The sequence below is a fragment of the Gorilla gorilla genome, chromosome 6 (genome assembly GCF_029281585.2).
Source record: "Gorilla gorilla gorilla isolate KB3781 chromosome 6, NHGRI_mGorGor1-v2.1_pri, whole genome shotgun sequence".
NCBI lineage: Eukaryota > Metazoa > Chordata > Mammalia > Primates > Hominidae > Gorilla > Gorilla gorilla.
This window is the reverse complement of record NC_073230.2, coordinates 48,915,472-48,939,119: the sequence shown is the minus strand read 5'-3', so window position 1 is coordinate 48,939,119 and position 23,648 is coordinate 48,915,472. Positions and strand designations below refer to the sequence as shown.

The 23,648-nt window shown below is 44.3% G+C and overlaps 1 protein-coding gene across 3 annotated transcripts in view; it reads right to left on the bottom strand.

Annotated features, from left to right (window-relative positions):
• GLI3 (GLI family zinc finger 3) overlaps positions 1-10,223 on the bottom strand; it is a 276,529-nt gene extending 266,306 nt beyond the window's left edge. Inside the window, exon 1 of one of the 3 annotated variants that reach the window (XM_063708513.1) lies at positions 9,986-10,223. Coding sequence is in view for 1 of the 3 variants with exons in the window: in XM_063708512.1 (XP_063564582.1) it covers positions 9,173-9,470 (298 nt within the window). In the remaining 2 variants the exon portion in view is untranslated. Of the gene's footprint in view, positions 1-9,172; positions 9,854-9,985 lie in introns of those variants that run through there. The other 2 variants (XM_063708512.1, XM_055347697.2) reach the window with 2 other exon arrangements.
• Positions 10,224-23,648: the final 13,425 nt, after the last annotated feature.

Genomic DNA, 23,648 nt, shown 5'->3' with positions numbered 1-23,648 from the left:
CTCTTTAGAGTCGTCACTTAGACCTGCAAGGGGCGGGGGACCAGTGGAAACCCAAACAGAAACTTTCACCATTACAAAGGCGAGTCCCCATTGATTACGGTAATTGTTTTGCTCAGGTTGTACGGGTATGGCCAATTTTGTTTGAAAGCTCGCTCTTTCTCTGCGCTTTCCTGTCGAGTTCCCTTCAGGTTCTGGTTTCCTCCGACGGTGGCAAGGGATGTTTTTCACGCCTTTCACCACTTTTGCCCGCGCCTGCGTCCCCTGCCCGAGGTCCCAGGCCGCGGCGGCGGCGCGGTGGGTTCATTAGCGGGCGCGCCGGTCCCGTGCAGCGCCGTCTGCAGCCGCGTCGCCGCATCCATCATCATTACATCAGCGCGGGGAAGTCCACGCCGAGTTCTCCCGGCCCCGGCGCGCCCCAGTCAGCGCGCCAGCAAACAGAACATGCTGGATTGCTCAGAGACGGCTCTGGGTGTCTGGGGGCAGAAGGGGTGCTCCCAGGCCCGGCTTTGATCCGCATTTCTGAAGCTGCCTTTGGGAGACAATGCATCTCCGCCAGCCAGGCCGCGGGAAAAGTGAAAAAAGAAAAGGGCTGGGGGCCATGTGGGGGTGGGGAGGTGAGCTCCAGCGCCAGCAGCGCCTGGCAGTCTCCCTCCAGTGCAGAGAAGCGGTCTGTATCAAGGCGTATCAGAGTGGTCACCCTGCTCCTCGGAATATTCACGGGCATTTGCAAACTCTACAGTTGGCCCAGCCAAATTTCCAGCAAACACTGGCAAGGGCCGGCCCTGGTTGCGTTCAGAGGGCTCTTTTAACTGGCTGAATTCAGGGAGCTGCAACCTTCCAGGTACTTTGCAATGCAACCACCCTGAGTGTCGCATTATAATAAAACATTGGGGATCCCTTGAAAAGCCTTCACAAAACCAATAGGTGTGTGCTTCGCTCACAAAACGTCGAATTCACCTTCTATGAACCTGGCCCCCAATGTGTTTTTCTTCATTAGCTGCCATACATAGATTCAAGTGCTGTGAATGGCTAAGACAGACACATCGCCTCATTGTCTTGAGCTCAGGGAGGCCCTGAGTGGAGTCCCAATGTTCAACCTCAACAACCAGAGGCTTTCTGTAGTAAACAGAAAGTATGAAAATTCACAATTGTGGGAACATGAGAAAAAATTAGCTTTTCTCCTTTCAAGTCTCTGCAGTGAAACCTCTAACCCCCATGGGAGCAGGATTCCTTTATCGTTTAAACACTAAAATGTTTAAAAAGAAAGCACCCATGCCAAAGCCAACGTTTAAAATGATGTTTGAAGTGAATGAAACAACTTTCTAATGTAGGGTGAAGTGGAACAGCATCCTTCAATCATGATAGGGCATCCTTCCTGAACAGCAGACTACTTCATTTATTTCCCTAAGCCAGTTGGTTTAAGTTGCCTAAACTTGGGCAAAAACTCTCTTCGCTTTTTTTTCTTAGTGTATTTCAAGATTTAAAACAACTAAGTTAAAAGCCTATTTAATGATAACCCGATCTGTTTCTGATAGGTTAAAACAGCTACTGCCAATAAGAGATCAGAAACAGAAGACATTCCAGGCGAGGCAGTGCTATTAACAGCACCATGGCTCAGCCTTAAGTGAGAAATTATTCCGTGTAGTTTAGGGAACTATTGCTCCAGTGGAAGAAGATTTTCCTCCAGAGAAATAACATTTATTTACACCTGCCTGTATTTTCATAAGCTGAATAATCTTGATTTGCTGTTTTAAATATCCAGAAGAAAGCAGCTTGTCATAAAGATTTTTGAGGCAACCTACCCTGTAGCACTGAAGAGTGACATTGCTCTCATACTTATATTACTAGTAGATCAACTGCTACTTCAAGATGCTACTCCCGGATTAACCATCCAGGTAAAACTCCTATTAAAGATATGTACCTCCCTGTAGCTATTTAATAACCCATTTCTCAAAAATAAATAAATCCTTTAGAAAGAGAATTTTTTTTTCAAAATCAAGAAGTACAAACTAATGTTGATTTGAACTTTTTGATCAATTCTGGGAGTGAGAAATAGTCTGAGTTTCAATGAGCAAAATGCAGGGAATTTTAAACATTTCATTGGATTTCATGTATTCATGCACCACAGAAAACCTCTTATAGGTTTTTAATGTGGTTGATGTTTCCTTGTGTTCAAAATATCTTCTGAGGGCAAAATCAATTAGATATGCATAACCTTTGTGACACTCTAGCAGTTCCCAGGATTCCTAAGGCTTCATTTCCTCTCCCTTCCCTGTCTGTGTTGCCTTTTTCTGCAAGGGGGGCCGGGGGGCGGGGGAAGCCCAACTTCGTAAGTTCTTAATGAAATCTTCATTAATTTTTAACCATTTTTTCATGTATAATTATTTTACCTGTATATATGATTATTTTTCCATGATCAGGAAAGCCTAGAATCTTAACTCCAAATAGGAAAGCTTCTATCTGTCCGCTTTGCCATTTGGTAGCTCAGGGTTCCCCAAATCCACTGCCTAGTGTCTTCAATCTTTCTTTCCTACATTTCTGATGCTCCTAATCACAGATAAGCAGTATTCATGACAGACATCCCCAAATGGAATTACTCCAAGGGGAACTAAATTACTCTAAGGGGAAATAATTGCCTGGCTATGGATTAAGTGAATTTGGTTTTGGTAAATTAACACTATCTAAACTTTTAAGAAATCCATATATTTAACTTCAACCACTGAAAAGCTTATTTGACATGAAAGTAATCATTGCTATTGCAGCTAAAATCACAAACGACATTTCTGTGAGCCAGTTTTACTTTTCTGCCATTTGTATTTAAAAGAAAAGATCATCAGCTACTCTTCCCCTGTTGCCAGAAGTACTTGATGAGAAACATTTGAGGGGAGTATGAGGTCTCCATCTAATACTTGTTACCATTTCTGAGTTCTGTAAAACTATGAGTCCCACGTGCCTTGGTTAGGCACTGCAGGAAGCAGCATGCATAGCAGGTGCCATTAAAGAATGAGCAATAATGTGGAGCACACTGGCACCCCCACTTTCTACGGGGTTAGCTGGATACAGGCAATCCTTCTCAGACACAGAAGGAGATCTGGAAGTCAGTTATCAGTCTATAGATGAGCTAAGCTCATGAAAACTGTATTCCTCTTAAATCCACATATGTCACAAAAATATCATGACTGATCAGATGTGCCCCTTGTCTCGCTTCACTGAGGCTTATAGGAATTAAAAGTTTTCACACATTTTCAGAAGAAAAAACTTTAATTATTCTTATAGAACTTGTGTAGCTTTGGTTTCTTAGAATCATGTGTGTCTTTACAGTAAGGCTTAAGGGAGTATAAGGGAGTAGAGTGTATGTTCCATGAATAGTAATTTACTTTTAAACCATCACAAATATTAGACCAATAACCTGTTGCATGTTAAAATCATCTATAGCTATCCCAAAGGTATTTAACATTTTTTTTGTGAAGTACTACTTACCATATTTTATCCTCCCAACTTTTAAACTTTTGATCCTTGATTCTTAATTTCAGATTTAAAAGCAATACTTTCAGAATTTAAGCATTTATAATTAAGGCTTATCCAGTAAAAATTACCCCATGGTCCACTTACCCTATAAACTTTGCTTGTTCACAGACAGAATTCTTTAGCTGTCTTATTTTTCTGCCTTGCATGTACAAAACTGCCAGTGTAACCTACACCAAACTACACACCCTCTCAATGAAACTCTCTGATATGGAATTTCATTGTAGTATCCACAGTTCAAACAGCAGACACTGTCCTGAAGTGGCATGGCCTGCTCCACACGTCTGGCCACTGGATTCCAGGTTTCCATACATCAGAGTCATTAAGGCTTCAATCTTAAGCTGCTGGATGAAATTTCTCTACACACTGCTAACTTTCTTCAGACTGAATCATTCTTTTTAAAAATATCACAAAATGAAATCAATAATAGGGCTTAACTGTCTCAGTGCTTCATTACTGCAATTTGAAACTTATCTTTCATCTAAATGGTGAGTTTTCAGTCTCTTTTTGTACAAATCAATAGTTTGTAATGTAAAGCACTCTGGAGCCTTCCTAGGCATTTCATGCAATCTTCAAAAAAAAAAAAAAGTTAAAGTAGCAAAAGTTAAAAATTTCCACATGAAAATAAGCAATATAATGTCACACTACCTTCTGAAGTTACTCCAATAAAGATTTAAGTAAAAGTGCACTTATCCCCCATTACTTAATTAATTTAATTTTGTGGCATAAGAATTATAGAAGTACACAATCAAATGCTTGTGGTCAAAATGTACTCCTGTGCCACCCTCCCCCACCGCCTAGCCCCCTCCCCTCTTAAAAAAGAAAAGAAAAGAAAAGCCCCTCTAGCTGTTTCAGGCCAGCAGTCAATCCAATTTACTGCAGGTACAATTTATATGTACAGTGCATGCCACAACAAAACCACAGTATGATGCCAACACGGCCCTTAAGAAAGTTTTCCCCTAAATCTCTGGAAAGGAGCTTTAAAAGAAAGCAAGGATTACAGTCAGCTAGAAGGTAGGGAGGGGACTTACCTCAAACCCAGCCAAGCGGAAATCAGAGCAGTAATTCTACAAGTCGACAGAGTACACTTTCAAAGCTATAATGGTGTGAAGAAGTGCTGGGCAGCATGGCCCGAAGGCAGCACTAATACACTGATGACTAATGGCTGGGCCCGGGCAGACAATGAATTTGGGGCTTGAACACTAACAGAAACCATGCAGTACTTTGACAAATGGGCTTTCACAATTTCATTCATTGAATAACCTTTAAGCACAAAATTGGCTAGCGTTCTCTTGGAATTATATGACATGTTGTTGGACAATGATGTAAGTATTTTCTTTTTTAATTATGACTCCTATGCAAAATGCAGAAGTGCCATATATGAGGGTACAACTATAGATACCACAGATGCAGATGTGGAGCTCAACACAATATTGCCTTTCAGGAGGGGACTGAAATGTTCCAAAGCCACCTTATTAACTATGTAATGGCTTTTTCATTCAGCTTCTTTAGAAGGCCATAGATTTTCTGAGACATTTTGTCGGGTTGAAATATATACACACAGAACAAAAAACACTTTCACATTTAAAAAAACCAAAAGACACTCACAGAGGTAATGAGTAGTGAAGAAATTTGGCACTCAAATATAGTGCATTTAGAATTACAAGTGGAAAAAGTCTCTCATTTTCAGGGGCCAGGCAAAAGAAAAGTGCCATAAAACAATTGAGACACCATGTAAAGTTTGCGATCAAATGTACTTCCAAACACATTTAACATTCAATTTCTTTCAAACAGCTCTCCTCCCTCTCCCTGGAGTGACTGGCCTTTCAATTTAAAAATAATAATTTTGGCAATTTTTAAAAAAGAGAATGAAATATCTAAAGTGTCTCTAAATTAACAAGTACCACTTACTCCAGACAGCATTGCCTTTAGCAGCTCCTAAAAACTTAAGAAAAGGATCTTAAAACAGGAAGCTTAGTGAGCTCATAAAACTGTTGCTGGAGCCAGGAACACATAGCATATTTAATCTGCAAACTGTGAGAGTCTACAGTGATTTCAGCAAGATCTGAGGCATGCCCTCAAGGTTTGCTGGGATCTGGGATTAGGGGGTTGATAAGAACCTCCACTGCCCATGGACATGTTTTTCTTCTGCAGTTAAACACAAATGCATAGAGACGTTTGACTGCTGCTTGGCGTTACTGCTCAAGTTATATAAAAGCTTTGCAGCTCCTTTTGCTGTCAATATATCAAAGTTTAAAAAAAATCATCAAAGTGTGAAATTTCATTTAAAGTCTTCGCCAGTCTACAGCTCTATTTCACAGGCCCATCAAATAAAAGTAAAGATGAAAAATACACTGAAAATACTTGAAAAAGTTTGCAGCAGTACCCCTGCCCTGTTGTTGTTTATTCTGTCTCCCTTTTGCTTTGAAACCAGAAACAGATCAATTTTCATCTAGAAAAATGACAACGTGAAGAGAAGGGCAGTATCTTCTCCTAGGCTTTAATGAAAAGACAACCTGAAGTCATTATTAGAGTGGAACCTTTTGTTTAACAAACGTGTGCGTATGTGTGTGTGTGTCCTATAAAGTCATTTCAGCATTTTAATTGCCTCTCATGATATAAGTTGGCAGAAAATTTACTGAATCTTCCAAAACAAATCAGACCAACCTCAGAATATGAATGCCAGCAAAACTAAAACCTCCTTCAAAGAATTCTTTAGCTGGGGATTTACAACAATTGCATAAAGAAGAAAAGTCTGACTTTTAAGATAATCTACTATAGTCTAAAAGCATTAACATTCCATTACTAAGGTTTTCTTGAGGATTTCATGACTCATTGATTCACTTTTCCTTCAAGACTGGTTTTTCTTAGTACATTACTGTCTCCATGTAAGTGAGTGCATGCAACAATGATCATTAAATTGTTTCTTTTCATAAGCTCCCAAACTCTATCCTCAAAAAAAGGAGGGGGAGAAGAGGTCTCAGTAAGCAGGATACCTTACATAGGAGGAAGGACCTCTAAACGGCTAAGCACAGAGGAAGTCTGAAACGCTTACAGCATGCAGGTAATTAAGGAAACTTCACTGGCCAAGAAACAAAGGAAAGTCCAACTTTTAGGCTTGCACATCGAATTGATAAATTAACAATTCTTTCATTAAATAATTAATGAAATAACTCTACAGAGCCATTTTTCATCAGTATTGAATTTTCTCATTTCTGTCTATGGTCCTTTGCAAATTAGATATACAATAGAAATGTGTTTATATCAAGGTTCAGTCAAGGAACACAAGCATGTTAAAGGCACTGGGAATTGGTAGGCATCTGAGTTGGACCTACCAGCCTATTAACAATAATACAATCTATATCTTTAAAGTGTTTCTGCTTGTGTGAAATTTCACCAGACACCTCTCACATTGGACTCATTCATGCATCTTAAACCAAAGCTTCCCTAGGCTGACTTTAAGAATTACATACCCTGAAAGGATCTCCCCTTAGGCGGAGAGTTTCTAATTAAATAGCTTTTAGTATAAAATAAACTCTCTACTCTGTATAAGCATGCTATTACAACTAATTTAAATGTTATTTCATGTTTGTTTTAGGTTTGAATATAGTTTAACTGGCCAAAGTGTTTGTGTACCAGGTCGTTAAGACCAATATTTCCTAACATAAACAAATTCTTCAGATACTTCACAGAGTTTACATTGTTAAAACCAGTCCCGGCAGCTTTAATATATCCCCTCAACTGAAATACTGTTCTGCTTTAGAAAAATTAAGAGATTTTGAGGCTATTTCACTATTTTAAAACATAGCATTTTCCTCCTTCAAAATAATCTTGACACATGTAATTAAGAAACTGTCAGACTACTATTAATTTTTAATCTAAAACCTAAATGAAATAATTACAGGAATCAATCAATAAGGCACCTATTCAAAATTACCGAGCAGTTACATAAATACTCAAAATTAATACTTTAGGTCAATTCTTGTATATTTCGGTCTATAATATGCTAAGACATCAAACAACACAAAAAGTGTAGCATGGGGAGGATGAATGGTTCCTGCCTTAAATAGACTGAAAAGAGCTCATTTCAGACGGCAAGGGTGCAGGCCCCCCACCCGCCATGCCCAATGCGCTCAAGCTGAAACTCTTTTATTTTTAAAAGTTAATTTATTTCCACCAGACACATATTTCAGGGATCTAAAAAAACGGCCTCATCCAAATTCTGTACAAAAATCACATTTAAGAGGGAAAGGCCTAATTACTCGAATTTTCAGCAAAGTGTATATACTGTGCTCTGGAAAGCCTAACTGGGGAGAAGAGGGAGGAGAGGAAAAGGGGAGCAGGAGGTATTTTTTAGAACTAATAATACCAGCCCGGCTAATGGCACTGCCATGTATTTGCACAGCGGCCGGCCCTCCATACCTTTGACTAAAGGGTTCTTTGACTTGGAGACGCAGACAGTCCATCATTTCAAACTGAAGTGGCAGCTGGAAAATGTGGAACAGCTGGCAAAGAGCTGGGAGAAAATGTTTTACATAAATATATGTACATATAAACTGGCAGAGGGCCATGAGCACTGTACCCAAGGCCAGAATCTACCCGGCAGTCTGCACTGGGGAGATGAGAAGTTGGGGAAGGAGGACCAGCGGCGGAGGAAGCCTCCTTAATCCTCTTTCCACGCGGGGTCAAGAAGGGAAGCGTAGGGTGCAGCGCCTCTCGGGGGACGGCATCTTACAGAAGGAGGTGCAATGGGGGACAGGAGCACAAAGTTCAGGAAAGGATAAAAGGCCGGGTGCGGGGTGGAGCGTCCGCTTCGGACAATCTGCTTAAAAGTCGCTTCACAAACTCTGCAAGTTTGGGATCAATATTTACACCCTCTCTGCCTTCTCCCGCCCGTTTTCCCGCTGCTACTCAAGAAAGTAACTGTCCCCTGCTGCTCTGTGTAAACGCGGCACCTTAAATGATTATTGCATGGACCACGGTTACTTTGTGTGTCTGTGCGCGCTGCCCCTGGAAAGGAAAAGAAATAAGAGAATCCCAAATCATATACAGATGGTACAACTTTCACTTTTCCTCTATGACGACGAAGGCGCGCCTCTCTCCATCCGCTCACACCACACCCCCGCCCTCCGAAGCACAGCCCGGGCTGGAGAAGCCCCAGCGGCGGCGGCCCCCGCGGCGGAGGTCCCCGCGCGCACCCACCTCGCCTCCCGCCTCCTTCCGCCCATCCCGAGCGCCGTGCGCGCCCGAAGCCCGAACCGTAGAGCGCCACCGCGCAGAGGAAGGAGCCAGGCGCGTGCGGGGCTCGCGGAGTTCTTCTGAACCTTTTGGATGGGGGCGGAGGCGAGGGGCGCCGTGGCCACTGCCGCAAACTTCGTCCCCCCTCCGGGAGGTGAAATTCTCCAATCCGTCTCCGGCCGGTCGGCGGGTCGGACTCTTCGGAAAAGACCTTCCAGGAGGAGGGAGCGAATGCAAGCCTTGCTCGGACGCCTCACCGGCGGCTCTCTAAATCTGGGCGCCTTTTGACAGCCATTTTCACTCCAACCCGTCCCCACGCTGGGGACCACCTCTGGCCCCGGAGGCGCGGGCGCGGCCACAGGAGCGGGCTGCGGGGTCCGCGAAACAAAGAACTTCGAGCGGGACGTACCTGCGGCGGCAGCGGCTGTCAAGTCCCCGAACTTCCCATAGACCCGCGGACGGGGCGCAGGCTGGCGGCTCCCCGCTCCGCGCGGCCGCGGGCGACTCCGGCTACCGTGAGCGGCCGGGCTGGGCGCGGGGTGCGCCCGCCGCGGGCATGGTGCGGCGCGGGCGGCCGCGGGGCGCGCGGGGAAGGCGGGAGAGCGGCGCGGGTGAGTGGGAGCGGCGGGTGTGCGCGAGTGCGAGTGTGCGAGCGCGCCGGTGGCGCTGCCCCTGCCCGCTCCCTCCCGCTCGTGCAGCTCCGGCATCAGTTTCGGGGATCGTGTAATCCGATCCCTTCTGACTCACAGGCCCTGAGTGACAGTTCTGATTTGGTTCAACCATGGGAGGGAGGGGAAAGAGAAAGAAAGAAACCCCCAGCCGTACGCCTCTCCTGGCATCCAATCGACTTTCTGGAAAAAGGTCCCATCCCGGCCTGGAGCCCCGTGCTGGGTGGAGAAGCCCCCCGCTCCGACCTGGCACCGCCTGCACTACTCACGGGGTGTTAAAGTTGTCCCTCGGCTCCGCGCTCCCCTCCCGCGCGCTCCCTCCTTGCCTCCTCTCCTCCTCTTCCTCCTCCTCCCCGCGCTCCTCCTCCCCCAAGTTTTAACAGATGTTGCCGGACTCTCCTCGCTCCCTCGCACTCCCTCTTCCTCCGCCCCCGCCCCCGCCCAGTCCCTTTTCTTTCAGCCACTCTTGGGCTCGGAGGGGACGCGCTGAGCAGCAGGACGCCTGCCGCCGCAGGGGGCGAAGTTGGGAAAACTTGGAGTGCTGCTCGCCTTACTTTTGCTTTCTCGCTCCTTCCAGGCCGCGCCGGGAGCCCGCGCTTCTCCCGCCCGCCGGGTCCCCAAGCCCGGAGTGGGTCCCAGCTGCGAGGCGGGCGGCGGCGGCTGGGAGGCGGCGGGTCGCGGGCCGGGGTCGGGGGCTGGGGGGGAGCCCGGGCGCCGCGAGCCACGCGCGCGCTCCCTCCCCGCCCTCCGCCGCCGCCGCCGCCGCCTCCTCCTCCTCCTCCTCCGCCCCTCCCGGGTCTTCACACAGACACATTCATGCCTGCTCCTCCTCTTCCCCCTACTTGACCCCGCGCCCGCCCGGCGCGCCGAAGCCCCACCCACCCGGCGAGGGGAAGGGGGCCCGGGCGTGATGTCACCCGCGCCCTCTCTCTCCACACCGCCAGGACATCCCCCAAATGCGCGCCCTGGCAGTCGTGCTGCGTGCTGTCTGCTCCCATCTTCTCCCACCCAGCCTCTCTTTCTCACTCTTGCTCAAGGGCTGGACTCCCCTTTATTCTTTTAAGGCTTCTCTGATTACCACCGCCCCCCTATCCTTGGCTCCCCATCTCCTTGTTTTACATTTTCCCCAAGCCAACCCCGAAACTCCCTCTCTCGCGGAATGATGCCTTTGGAAGTTCAGGGTTTTTCTCTCCACCGGACTCGTCTGCCCTCGGGGCCAAATCCGCTAAGCGAGGAGGAGCTCCCACCACACAGCCTGCTGTCCCTATGGGCCACTTTATAAAAGACACAAAAACAAAGACCCCAGGCTTGGAGCCTGGTCTCTAACGTGCCGCTTTTCCTTGAGCTACAAAGTGTCTCTGTCCCTGCTTCATTTTCAGAGGCCCATGCTAGTAAAAGTTATTTGGCCTCCTTCCTCGACCATCCAGTCCTTGTTCATCTGCGTCCTTTCAATATATCCACCCAGGGCATGTAACTTAAAAAAGGAGTTCTCGGGGGGAAACACAGGAAGAAAAAGAAAGAAAAGAAAGCCCCTGTGACATTCCAGCATCCCCTCTTTCTGGTTAAGCCGGGTCCACCCAGCCAGAAGTGCCCCGGAGCTCCCGGTTGCTTGTGTGGCGTTGCCGCCAAGTGTCTTGACTGAAGGAAGAGTGTGGGTGGATGAATGATGAGCTATTAGAATTTGAAGAGCATTTTGAGATTCAAATGCTTAACTGAAGAATCTTTTAACGAAATTGAGGGTGGTATTCATTGTTTGTTTCTTGGGACTCCTTCCTTGTCACAATGACATGAGAAGTGCAGAGACAGACTTAAGGTTTTATGGTGGAAGTGGTGGAGGTAAGGTGGGGCTAAAGGCCCTAGTTAGCCATTTGTTTTAAGATTTCCCTCGACCTCACGGCTCGGGAAAAAACAAAACACCACTGACTCATCGCAGAGAGCACGAGACTCAGAAGCCCTGTGGCAGCCCCATCTCCGCGCTCACTAACTGGCCTCAGGCCTGGGAGGATTCTCTGAGCCTCCATAGGCTCTGAGCCCATCTAGGGGATAGTGTTAGGAGTGCCAGGTCGCGTACCTCCCAGGATGGCTGAGGGTTTCCAATGAGAAATACATGGAAAAGTATAGAGGGCTACAAGTGTGTAAGAATTATGCTTTTACAATTGAAGAGAATTGCAAGCCACTCTTTCCTTTATATACTCCCAGCACCAGTTACAATTGTTTTCAGTATTCATGTACTGCTTCTGCCTCAATCACATGAATACAAATAGTACATCCTGATAGCCTACTCTGTTCACCCAATGGCAAAAAATAAATAAAAAGAAAGACAGCCAATAAATCAACAAATAGGATAAACTAGATATTTCGACTCTTACTTCAGTCTTCTAGCATATTTTGAATCATGAAGATCTTGATTTTTCAGTTCTTAAAAACAAGAACAAAGCAAAAGCAGCTAATCTTTCCCCCTATGCCCGTCACAATAGCTAAACAAAAAAGAGGAAGAATAATGCTGTGTCTCCTATGTGTCCAACTCTGCTTTAATGGTAAACCCATACATATAAGTAGGCACATTTTGCAGAAACAGTGGAGGGGTAAAAAACCCACTTTGCCTGAGTGTGGGTTAAATAATGTCATAATGCAGTGACTTTCTCTCTGTGTTAACACCAGAACGCTTTCCAAATGAAATCTTACGTGGAATCCCAAAATACAGAAGAGTTATTCTGGTTGAAATTGGAGTGAGGTCTCAGAGCCCAATCCCCCTAAGCCTTTCTCTCTTTCCCTTTTCTGCAGTTGCTCCTGAGACATCTGTAAAAACCCATAGACACCCAGAAACACAGTGCTAGAACCTTTGTTTGTAGTGATACACAGCACTAAGAGACTTACAGGATTCTGTGCACTGCCCTTCCTTGATGTCTGAAATTCTATCATAGATTGACTTATTGCCATCTCTCATCAGTTCTCTTTTCAAATGCAGAGATCTTAAGAAATTTTAATATAGTAAGTTCTCAGAATAGTTAAGCTTTTAAGACAGACTTTCTTGTTGTTGCAACAGTGAAGTAGGAGATACTTGAAGATACTTGCATTTGTTTTCTAGGGCAGTGGTAACAAAGTACCAAAAACTGGATGGCTTAAAGGACAGACATGTATTGTCCTATAGTTTCTAGAGGCTTGAAGTCCAAAAGTAAGGTGTCATGCAGGGCCACACTCCCTCTGAAACCTGGAAATTTCTCCCTTGCCTCTTACTGGCTTCTGGTGGTGGCTATCAATCTGGGTGTCCCGTGGCTTGCAGCTTCTCCCTTTCAGTCTCCACCTCTGTCCTCATATGGCACTCTCCCTTTGTCTCTGGCTTCTCTTCTTATAAAAGCACGAGTTATATTCTGTTAGAGACCCACCCTACTCCAGAATGACCTCATCTTAACTAATTACATCTGCAAAAAGCCTGTTTCCAAGTAAGATCATATTCTGAGGTTCCTAGGGTTAGAACTTCAACATTTTCTTCTGGGGGACATAATTCAACTCCTAACAACACTGCAAAAGATAGTGGGAGAGGAATGAAGGATACGCAAGAGAGAGAACAAAGGATGAACCTGGAAACAAACTTCATGTGCTCCTCTGATTCCTACCATGGGCCGACGTTATGCAAATACTTTTCTCCCCTCACTTACCATGGCAGTTCTTCCATCTCCCTGCACAGTAGCACCCAGTTAATTATTGGAAAATTCCAGGAGGATAGTCCATGTATACTGATAAACTTCAAGTTGCATGGGACAAAATTCCACCTCCAATTGGCTTAAGTTAAACTTCAGAGGGACTGGGTGGCTGTTTTTATTGACAAAAAAGTCAAGAAACATGTAGGTGTGCTTTAGGCAAAACAGGATCTAGGGGCTCCAATAATGTCTACTGGGTTCTGTTTTCATCTTTCGGCTCCACTTTATTCACACTTCATACAAAGTTTCTTTAGGCAACCGAGGAAGATGGCCAGAGGCAGCTGCATTTTCATAATCAATCTGAGAGTTTGCATTCCCAGAAAATAATGACCTTTCCCAAGCGGATCCGATATTCCCCTTGGCCAAGCTCACCTCTCTAGGTTTCCTCCTGCCCACTCTGCTTTCCTGGGTCCTGGTGATTTTGCGTGTTCTGCACACACTTTGCCAGCCAGCCTGCATGTAAGGAAAGTACTAGGGAACAAAGGTAGATCCCTGGCCACATGAATCTCTCAGGACTGCCTTGGGAAAGGAAACACTCTGGTGAAGAGTGGTTGGGCCTGAGCCTCCCCACGCTGACTGGCCAGCTGCCAGGAAGGAGAATACTTTTAAGTGCATCACACGCGGGGCCCTTCTTGGGGTCTCTCACTCAGCACCCGCGTAACTTGTTCTTCCATCTTCCTGGAACATTGGGATTATAAATGTAACCCAGATGTCTGCTGTGTCCCTCTTCACCTTGGAGATGTAGCTATAATTGGCTTGGACCTCCGCCAATCCCACAAGTTGGGAAGATCTAAAACCCTCTCTTTGGATTTCTGCAAATTTCAGAGCCCCTGTGGATGCTGTGTGACATTGACCCATACCCTATACTCAGATCCTTGCCTGCTCTTCTGGAAACTTGCTCACAGTGGGCATGAGGTGAGCATGGTGGATTTTACTCATCATTTAGGCAGCCTAGAGATGATTTTCTGTATCCTGCTTTTTCTAAATAAAATAATTTTCTCTCAGTTGTCTCAAACCAAACACTTCAGTAACCAGTGTTTTCTTGAGGTCTCTCCTTCCTTCCCTAGGAACTTATTTATGTGACCTGGTGGTTTCACCTGTCTCTTCTATCCCTCTGAGGCCTCTCCACTACCTTCATGACCATCTCTTATCCACCTAGCAGCAATGTTCTGTCTTTCTTTGAGTTTTCTTAAAGCTGGGTAACAAGCAGTGGTCTGTAGGGCAAATGTCATCTGCCAATGCATGTTAATTTCATATGCACCAGTCAATTTTGCATGCCTTCAGGTGAAGCCTGTACTACTCATTTGGCCACAGTCGCTACCACTCCCTACAGCCTTATACTTGCAGCATCACTTGTTTACATAACTTGCCTCACTCCTGGAAACGTAGGTTTGCTACCTTTGCCCTAAATAATCCACTTACATAAACTGCAGATTTTACCAAATCTTTCCGAAAACAGCCTATAAAGGAGAGGATGTGACATCAAACACATCACAGCAAATAGCTCCAACATTCCCCACTAGAATGTCTGTCCTTTGTCCTTCTCTAGTCATGCCCCCGTAGGGATATTTTTATTTACACTGTCCTTCTATTCAGTGCCCAACCCCACTGACTTCTCTTCCCTTAGGCAGAGCAATTCATATCTGTCCTGCCAAACCTTGTGTTCTGAGAGATTCCAGTATGCAGAAAAACAAAGAGCCCTCCAGTTAACAGGACCCGTCTTCCTTAGAAGATGGTTTACAGCATCTTGTACTAGTTGATCTTGTCTTTTAAGTTTCACCCCTAGTCACCTTGTCCCCACACCTAGCAGCTTGTGAATTTATTTTTTCCAAAAACTATAAGGAATTCTTATGAGGAATTTTGGTGAATACAACCTCCTCTATTTTGTTACAAAAGAGTTGGAGAAAATGGGGGCCACCCACCTGGGAATATAATGGAGAGTTTGGGATATTTCAAGGAAAGACAAGAAGCAGTGGTCATGAGCTTGGGAACCACAGTACCCCTGGGAAAAGGGCATTCCCCAACCTCTGTGGTATTCACAGGAGGAGCTCTGAGATCAGAGAGAGAGGTTAACATGAATGATAACAGGAAAAATGATCACCTTCCAGAAAAAACTACAGCAAAGCCAGTCAAGACCAGGTGAACTGGTAAAGCGCTTACAGTGTCCATGCGAGAACTTTAGTGAACACCAAAGAGACTCCTAGCAAGGGAAAGGAAGGACATAGGATCTCGGAGGCACAGGATTCCAATAGCCTGGAGCCAAGGCCCAGTGATGGTTTCTATACCTTTGTTACTGTAGCATCCGTTTCATGGTCCAGCATGACTAGGAAAAGAAGCACAAATTATACAGAGAATTTGGTAGGTAGGAGTTTGTCTGTCTCTCCACCTGTAGCTCTCTCTTTGTCCATTGTGTGTAGCATACAGTTCTGCTTTTTATGATAGTGACTAGTAGCCTCACTTCTTTGGTGCTTTAATATTGATCAGATGCATATAAAAGAGAACAGGCCTGGATTTAAATCATTTCTCCATCATTACTAGCTTTGTAACTTTGCTAAATCAATTCACTCAGTTTGCCCATCTGTGAATTGGAGATAACGATATTCATCTCACAGAGTCATTGTGATTTAAAAAGAAAGTGAGACGGTGTAAATAAAGGAGTGGACCTACTATCCGGATTAGTAGATGCCAAGGAAAGTAAGTTTCTTCTTTGTCTCTACTTTTTTTAAACCAGCTGAGCCCCATGTTAACATTCACAATGTTTTCACACACAGTAAGTAGGATGCTTGAGATGTGGAGATTTATGTCTGTGCTCTGCCTCACCTGTGAAAGTGTGATTGATTTTGACTCATTCTTTTGTTGTTGTTGTTGTTGTTGTTGTTTGAGACAGAGTCTTGCTCTGTTGCCCAGGCTGGAGTGTAGTGGTGCAATCTCCACTCACTGAAACTTCCACCTCCCGGGTTCAACCAATTTTCCTGCCTCAGCCTCCCGAGTAGCTGGGATTACAGGCACGTGCCACCACACCCAGCTAATTTTTATATTTTTAGTAGAGACGGGGTTTTACCATGTTGGCCAGGCTGGTCTCAAACTTCTGACCTCAGGTGATCTGCCCACCTTGGCCTCCCAAAGTGCTGGGATTACAGGCGAAAGCCACTGCACCCAGCGGATTTTGACTAGTTCTTTCTACTGAAATATGCAAAGTCACCAGATTATTTTAGGAGACTATTTCTTACAGAGGGTTCTTGGGAGTCCAATTTCTCCACCAAGAGAAATTAGTTTCTTGTAGATACCATCCAGAGAAACACATATTCCACTTACTTTTTATTTGAAATAACAATGAAAAAAAATTCATTCTGCTAACTTCTTAAGCTCTACCAAAACTGGATATGTTTTAGAACATAAGGATACAAGTTTACATGTAGTGCCTTTCTGTAGAGCACATTTCAAAGACAGGCATGCCAACCAGCACTTTTGTATGAAGTTTGTAAGTAAAATCAAAGTTGAGCCTGAAATACAAATTTATTGCAGCCTTCGTTGCTTGTTAACTTGAATTAATAGTGCCTGAGCAACTACAGTCAGACTTCATCTACACATGAAAAATGAAGTGGAGAATTGAGTAAATTATCTTTGTATGGGCCAGGCAATTAAGGCCAAAAAGCGGTTAGTTAGCCTGGATTATCCAGATTCTGGCCTTATCGGAAGGCTACATCAGAAAGTCAGAATAAAACACCTTTAAAAAAAAAAAAAGTAAAATAATCACAGTGTTGATTGGAAAGGTGCTGGGTAGATAGCCATCAAAGTTAGTTTCCCAAGGAAGGATCCCAGCCATGAAGAATTCATTGAAGCTTGCCCAAATAAGAGAGACTCGGTCAGTAATTAAACTCCTGCATATTTCTCAAACCCAAAGAGAAGGCTTTCACTTGGACAAGGCACCTTTTACAATAGGTCTTCTATTAAAGACAAGGTTTTAGAAGTTTTTAGAGACTTTTAAAAATATTGTCAATTGTACCATGTTCTGGAGCAGGAATGGGCAAGGAGACCTGTGTTTCCCAAGGGAAATGACTCACGTCCCAGAATCATAAACTCAGCTCCAGCTTGCTTTCCAGGAGCCTTCACAAAAGGCTGTACTGGTTTATGCTGGACTGGGCCTTCCCATTCTTATCCCATTTGCAGAAGATCTCAGTGATGGCGATAGTGGAAGGAAAGTATTTAGTCCATCCACCTTGTTGTCAAGTCAGTATGGAAGCTCCCTGGCCCTTAAGATTCAGCTCAGTGTTGACAACAAAGCCTGTAATCACAGTATTACAGTACAGCCTGTAATCACAGAATCACAGTAAATTTTACTTTTGCCGCTTCTCAGTCATATATTTTTGGGCAAATGACAAAACCATTCTGAGCTGCAGTTTCCTCACAGGTAAAATGGAATTTTAAGATCTACCTTCTCATGCCTGTAATCCCAGGCTTACTTTGGGAGGCTGAGGCGGGTGGATCATGAGGTCAGGAGATCGAGACCATCCTGGCTAACACAGTGAAACCCTGCCTGTACTAAAAAATACAAAAAAATTAGCCAGGCTTGGTGGCAAGCACCTTTAGTCCCAGCTACTAGGGAGGCTGAGGCAAGAGAATTGCTTGAACCCGGGAGATGGAGGTTGCAGTGAGCTGAGGTCACACCACTGCACTCCAGCCTGGGTGACAGAGCAAGACTCTGTCTCAAAAAAAAACAAAAACAAAAACAAAAACAAAACAAAACAAAAAGATGTACCTTATAAAATAATTTAGAGAATTAAATATAATAATACTTATTCTATGCCAGGCACATAGGCAATCAACTTGATTTCATCACCCCTTATTTTAAAGATACTTAGAGTAGTTTCAGGATAGGATCGCAACAAACATTTGTTAAATGAAAGAAACAGAGAAAGAAAGAGAGAAAAATGAAAGAAAAGGAAAAAAACAGGAAACCATGAGGGGAGATAGACCATAAGGAAATGAAGATAAATATTCTTCTCAAATAGGAACGGGAGGGTTGTGTGGCACACAGGTCACCTCAGAGATCCAGAAAAATTGCTCTCAAGTTTGGGTTGAATTGCCTTGGACAGAGGCCCACTGCAGGAAACTCTGAAAGACCACTGTGCTAGGCACCCTCTTCTCACTCTCAGCTCCTCCCTTACCAACTTCCACCTCATGTGGTTCTGCAGTTGTGCATTCAAACACATGATAACATGCTGCTGTGGATTTCATAAACTCTAAATCCCTGAGATCCATGTGCCTGGAGTAGAAAGACTATGCCATGCCCATTACCCTTGACAGGGGAATGGACAATCATGCTGCCAGGCCCAGATATCTGCCCACCCCTGACATGTTCATAGGGTTCAGCCAAACCCAACTCCTGGGTTTGGACACTGCTTTTCAATCTTCCCAGTTTTAACTCTCTCCCAACATACTTTGTATGCAGGAATGATGTGGGGGAATAAACTCATATGTGAAAGTTTTTTTGTTCTCATTTATTTACATGTTAGCAATTGTATGCTTTCTTTCTACTAGGCAAGGATGTCTCTGAGCACTTCATGTACACTCCTAAGAGGGCAAGAATGACTGGCCATACCATGAAGCTGTATTGTTTTTAAAAGAGCAGAACTGTACATACAGAAAAACAAAACAAAACAAAACACTACATTGGACTCATGACTTGCAACCAAGGGAATCTCCAAGGTTATGTTCCTGTCTCCAAATAATATCTTTATGGCAGTCCCAAAACTGTTGAAGCTGTTATTTTCGGCGGTTGGTAAATGTTTAGCCCTTGGGAGTTAAAGGCTCATTGGATGATAAAATCTTTTTTTTTTTTGAGGGACGATATCCTTTCTGCTGGGACTCTCTGACAAAAGTTTGTGAAATCCTTGACACCTTTTGAGAATGGGTTTATATGCACTGCAGTCTTTTATGTGCCAACACCCTGAACAAGGCAAGGCAGTCCGTAATCACAGCCTTTGAATGTGGTGGTTCCATTAAGCCAGTTGTACAGGGGCAGGCCTAACGTCTGGCTTTTCAAAGTTTAGAGATAGATGCAGTTGTTTTGTGTTGCTTTGAGGCAGATGTTGGCAAGGTGTTTAGATGCAGGAGGAAGAAGGGAAAGGTTGAACATTGAACCTGGGAGGTGGCGGTTCACTCTGGAAAAGGGATTCAATAATTTTATTATCGATTACAAGTACATTTTAACTAAAAATGTAAACTCATAGCAGCATTCCTTCGAGTCCTTTCCTAAGGACTCCCATATCTCAAATTGGTTGCTTTCTGCAACCACTGATGTCCTTCTTCCAGCCCCCAGTTGTATGGGCCGGAGGCTGGTTGTAGCTTGTAACCCAAACACCACTGATGTGGTGATCAGTGTGGGTTTCCAGGCTACCTGATGATTAAGAACTTCTAACCATGACACTGTAGAGTCATCGTCTAGTGTATTGAGAGACAGCAATTCTTCCGCAGCTGTAAACGTCCTGAGATCTCAGGGGGATCAAAGCCAACAAAGTTACAGAAAGGAAGAATGCAAAATATTCCATTCATTTTCCGGTCCACCACCAGGCGTCTGCTTCTTATTCTGCTTCCGTGTAAGTTTGTGGTGCATGGTCCAGGACTTCATTCTATGACTGGTTGACTTGAAAGCCCAAGTGTTAGGAGGGAATTAGAAACCACTGACCCTGCCATGGGCAGAAGCTGCAGTACCCTTCTACTGCACTATGCTTCCACCCATTCCTGCTGCTCAGCTCTTTCTTCAGGGAAGGTAGATGTAGCATCTGGTCAGGAGCCCTAGCTCTGGCTCCTTGTACAAGGAGTTTCTCTTTGCAAATTATTCTACAGTCACTCCAACTCCATCTGAACTGCGTGAGCAACACAGTGGCAATGCACAATAAAATGAGCTCATCGTAAGTAGAATAACAATGCTGCTTTTGAGCCTTCCTGTCTGATCCACCAGACAGAATAGACCAGGATCTCTGATAGAAATATGTACCATGAAGAAATACAATGAGTGTTTGTTTCAGTATTTGGATCCTTATGTCAATAGATGGAACACTCTGGAAAAGGGATTCAATATTTTTATTATCAATTACAAGTACTTTTTAACTAAAAATATAAAATAGCAGCATACCTTCGAGTCCTTTCCTAAAGACCCCCATATCTCAAATTGGTGATAAACCAGAGAACTATAAAAGTTTATACAGTTTTTCCCTCAATGCATCCCTAGAAACCTTCTTGAGAAGCAAATCATCATAAAGTTGCTCATATTTTCCTATAGGGACAGTGCCATAATCAGGAGTGGAGATACTGACTAAGAATCTGGACTAAAATAAATCATAAATATGGCCACCGATCTACCATAAATGCAAAGCCATAACTGCTATAAACCTCAGTGATCACTTAACATTTTAAAATTATGTTCTAAATCACAGAGGCCTATCATTTTATTACTACCAGGGACCTTGGGGATTATCTTGTCCAGTCCACAATTTGGAGATAAGAAAATTTAAATCAAAGACGATTAAGTGATTTGCTTAATTGACTTAACAGTAGAGCCAGGAAAGGGCCGTGGCTCCATCTTTCCCCTCTGCTGAGTTCTTCCTTGGCAGTCCCCCACAAGTTAAACAGGTACATGCTGATAAGAAAAGGGTGAGGATATGCATATAGTAGATGGAAAAATTATTTCACCATCATGTGACCACATGTTAATATTTCTATTATAATAAAATATTAATTTGAGATCATTTAATAATTCTCATCCTCTTTTATTTTCTATTTTTTATTTTTATTCATTTATTTTTTTTGAGATAGGGTCTCCCTCTGTCACCCAGGCTAGAGTGCAGTGGTGTGGTCACAGCTCACCGCAGCCTCAACCTCCCTAGGCTCAGGTGGTCCTCTCACCTCTGTTTTTGTATTTTTAGTAGAGATGGATTTTCACCATGTTGCCTAGGCTGGTCTCCAAGTCCTGGGCTCAAGAGACCCATTCACCTCAGCCTCCCAAAGTGGCTGGGATTGATTACAGGCATGAGCCACTGTGCCTGGCCTTATCCTCGAAATTTAGGAGAGTATTTTAAGGGACAAAAAAATTCACTTTTCTCCTTCTTAATAAACTTTTCTAAGCAATCACAGACTCTCAAAAACATTCCGTTAGTACAGGAGTCTTTTACAAACTTTTTATGTAAAAGACCACAACTTTTCAGGCCATACAGTATCCACATGAACTATTCCGCTCTGCCATTGTATCACAAAAGCAGTCATAAAGCATACACGAAAGAATGGGCAGGGCTGTGTTCCTGTAATCTCTACCAATGGACACTACAATTTGAATTTCATATAGTTTTCATAATTTTTATGTGTCACAAAATGTTATTCCTTATCTGATTTTTTCCCCTCAACCATTAAAAAATATAGAAATCATCTTAAGCTTGCCACCTTACAAAAACAGGTGGAAGGCCATATTTAGTCTGTGGATTTGTTAACCTGTCTTAGTGGGAAGAAAAGGGGTGAGAGGTTCAACCCAGAAAGATTTAGTTTCAAAATTTGTTTATGCCTTGAGGTTGTGACTTAACTTTTCTATCTTCATTTGTCCACCTGTAAATGCAGGTGATGCTATCTATTTCATAGGGTGCTTGTGAGACCGACTGAGCTAACACTTACTCATAGAGGGCCCAGTATAGATCCTGAGACTAACAGATCTTTAAATGTTAGTTCTCTTCCCTCCCTTTTCCTTTCCTAACCCTCATACAAGTACATATACACATGTACATGCACAAACACACACACACACTTTTTGCTTTTAAAAAAAGTTACTGGCCAGGCACGGTGGCTCACGCCTGTAATCCCAGCACTTTGGGAGGCTGAGTTGGGCGAATCATTTGACGCCAGGAGTTTGAGATCACCCTGGGCAACATGATGAAACCCCAACTCTACAAAAAATACAAAAATTAGCCAGGCATGGTGTTGCATACCTGTAGTCCCAGCTACTCAGGAGCCTGAGGTGGGAGGATTGCTTGAACCCAGGAGGTCAAGGCTGCCGTGAGCCAAGATCACACCGCTGCACTTCATCCTGGGTGACAGAGCAAGACTCTGTCTCAAAAAAAAAAAAAAGTTACTCTCTTTTCTTCTTATCTCTTTCCTTTTTCCCTTTCCAAGTTACCCACTGTAGCATTGAAGTATGTGAAGGCTTACCCAAGACTTGGGTTGTGATGGTTGGAAAATCAATTTTCTTTGTAATATGGACCATTTGTTTTCCCTTTCCTGTTTTCACTCCTTAAAAGAAAAAAACCATACCAACAAACCACAAACAAGAAACCTCACATCTTTAGGAGTCCAAATGTAGGAAGCAACAGATATGAGGACTTGGGTGATTAACTAAGGCAAGAAGAAGAGAACTTTGACCAACTCATCTTGCTTCCAGGTAGATGGACTTCAGTTTGCTGACTGAGTCAGAATCCAGAGCCTTCCACAGCTGTCACAGGGAGTCATCACCAAGCTGAGATGTGTGGCCCAGCACTTGTTGCCATTTCTCAGGCCTTGACTCAGGGCCCAATCCAACTGACCTCCAACCAGCCAGAGCCATGTCCCGCATGACCAATTCTCCCCTCATTGCTGGAGCCTTGGGAAATTTCCACCAATGCACAGCCTGGTGCATGGCTAACACCAAAGTGCTCTAACCTTACTCTGAGTCACCAACAACTCTAAAGAGAGGGACAGGAAGTGTCAAAAGGGCAGCTGGATGGATTTGTATGGAGAAAAAGGCGGGTGGGGGGGCTGCCATTTTCCTTCACATAAAGGCCAGCAGCGAGATGGGAAAGGGTGAAAGAATAGGAACATATCATGGACATTTACCTCTGTAATCAGACCTCTAAATACACATTAGAAAAGTTGCCTACCTTCTTCCTGTCTTCCTCAGTCATTGCTACAGAAACAGGGGACAGACTGGGGCCCCTCAATTTAGGCATCCGCCCATGTACTAGTCAGGAAGTATGAAACAGCATGGTGGGGAGCTGGGGATTCATGAGTTGATGGAACCATAATTTCTGTTCCCAGAAAGCTTGTGCTAATGAAGAAGGGGCAGGCAACACACAAGAAAACAAAAGTGACCATGCCCTTGTTAAGTACTGTCCTGGGGCAACACTGGGCCTTAGGAACTCCTAAGAGGGCCTCTGGTCCAGCAGCCCCCAACCTTTTCTGCACCAGGGACTGGTTTCATGGAAGACAATTTTTCCACAGGTTGGGGAGTGGTATGGGAGGGATGGTTTTGGGATGAAACTTTCCACCTCAGATCATCAGGCATTAGATTCTCATAAGCAGCACACAACCTAGATCCCTTGCAAACACAGTTCCCAATAGGGTTCTTGCTCCAGTGAGAATTCAATGCTGCTGCCGATCTGACAGGAGGCAGAGCTTAGGCGGTGATGCTCTAATGCTCGCTTGCCGCTCACCTCCTGCTGTGCAGCTGGAGTAGGGGGAGTTGGGGGAGTGGTTGGAGACCCCCCTGCTCTAGTCT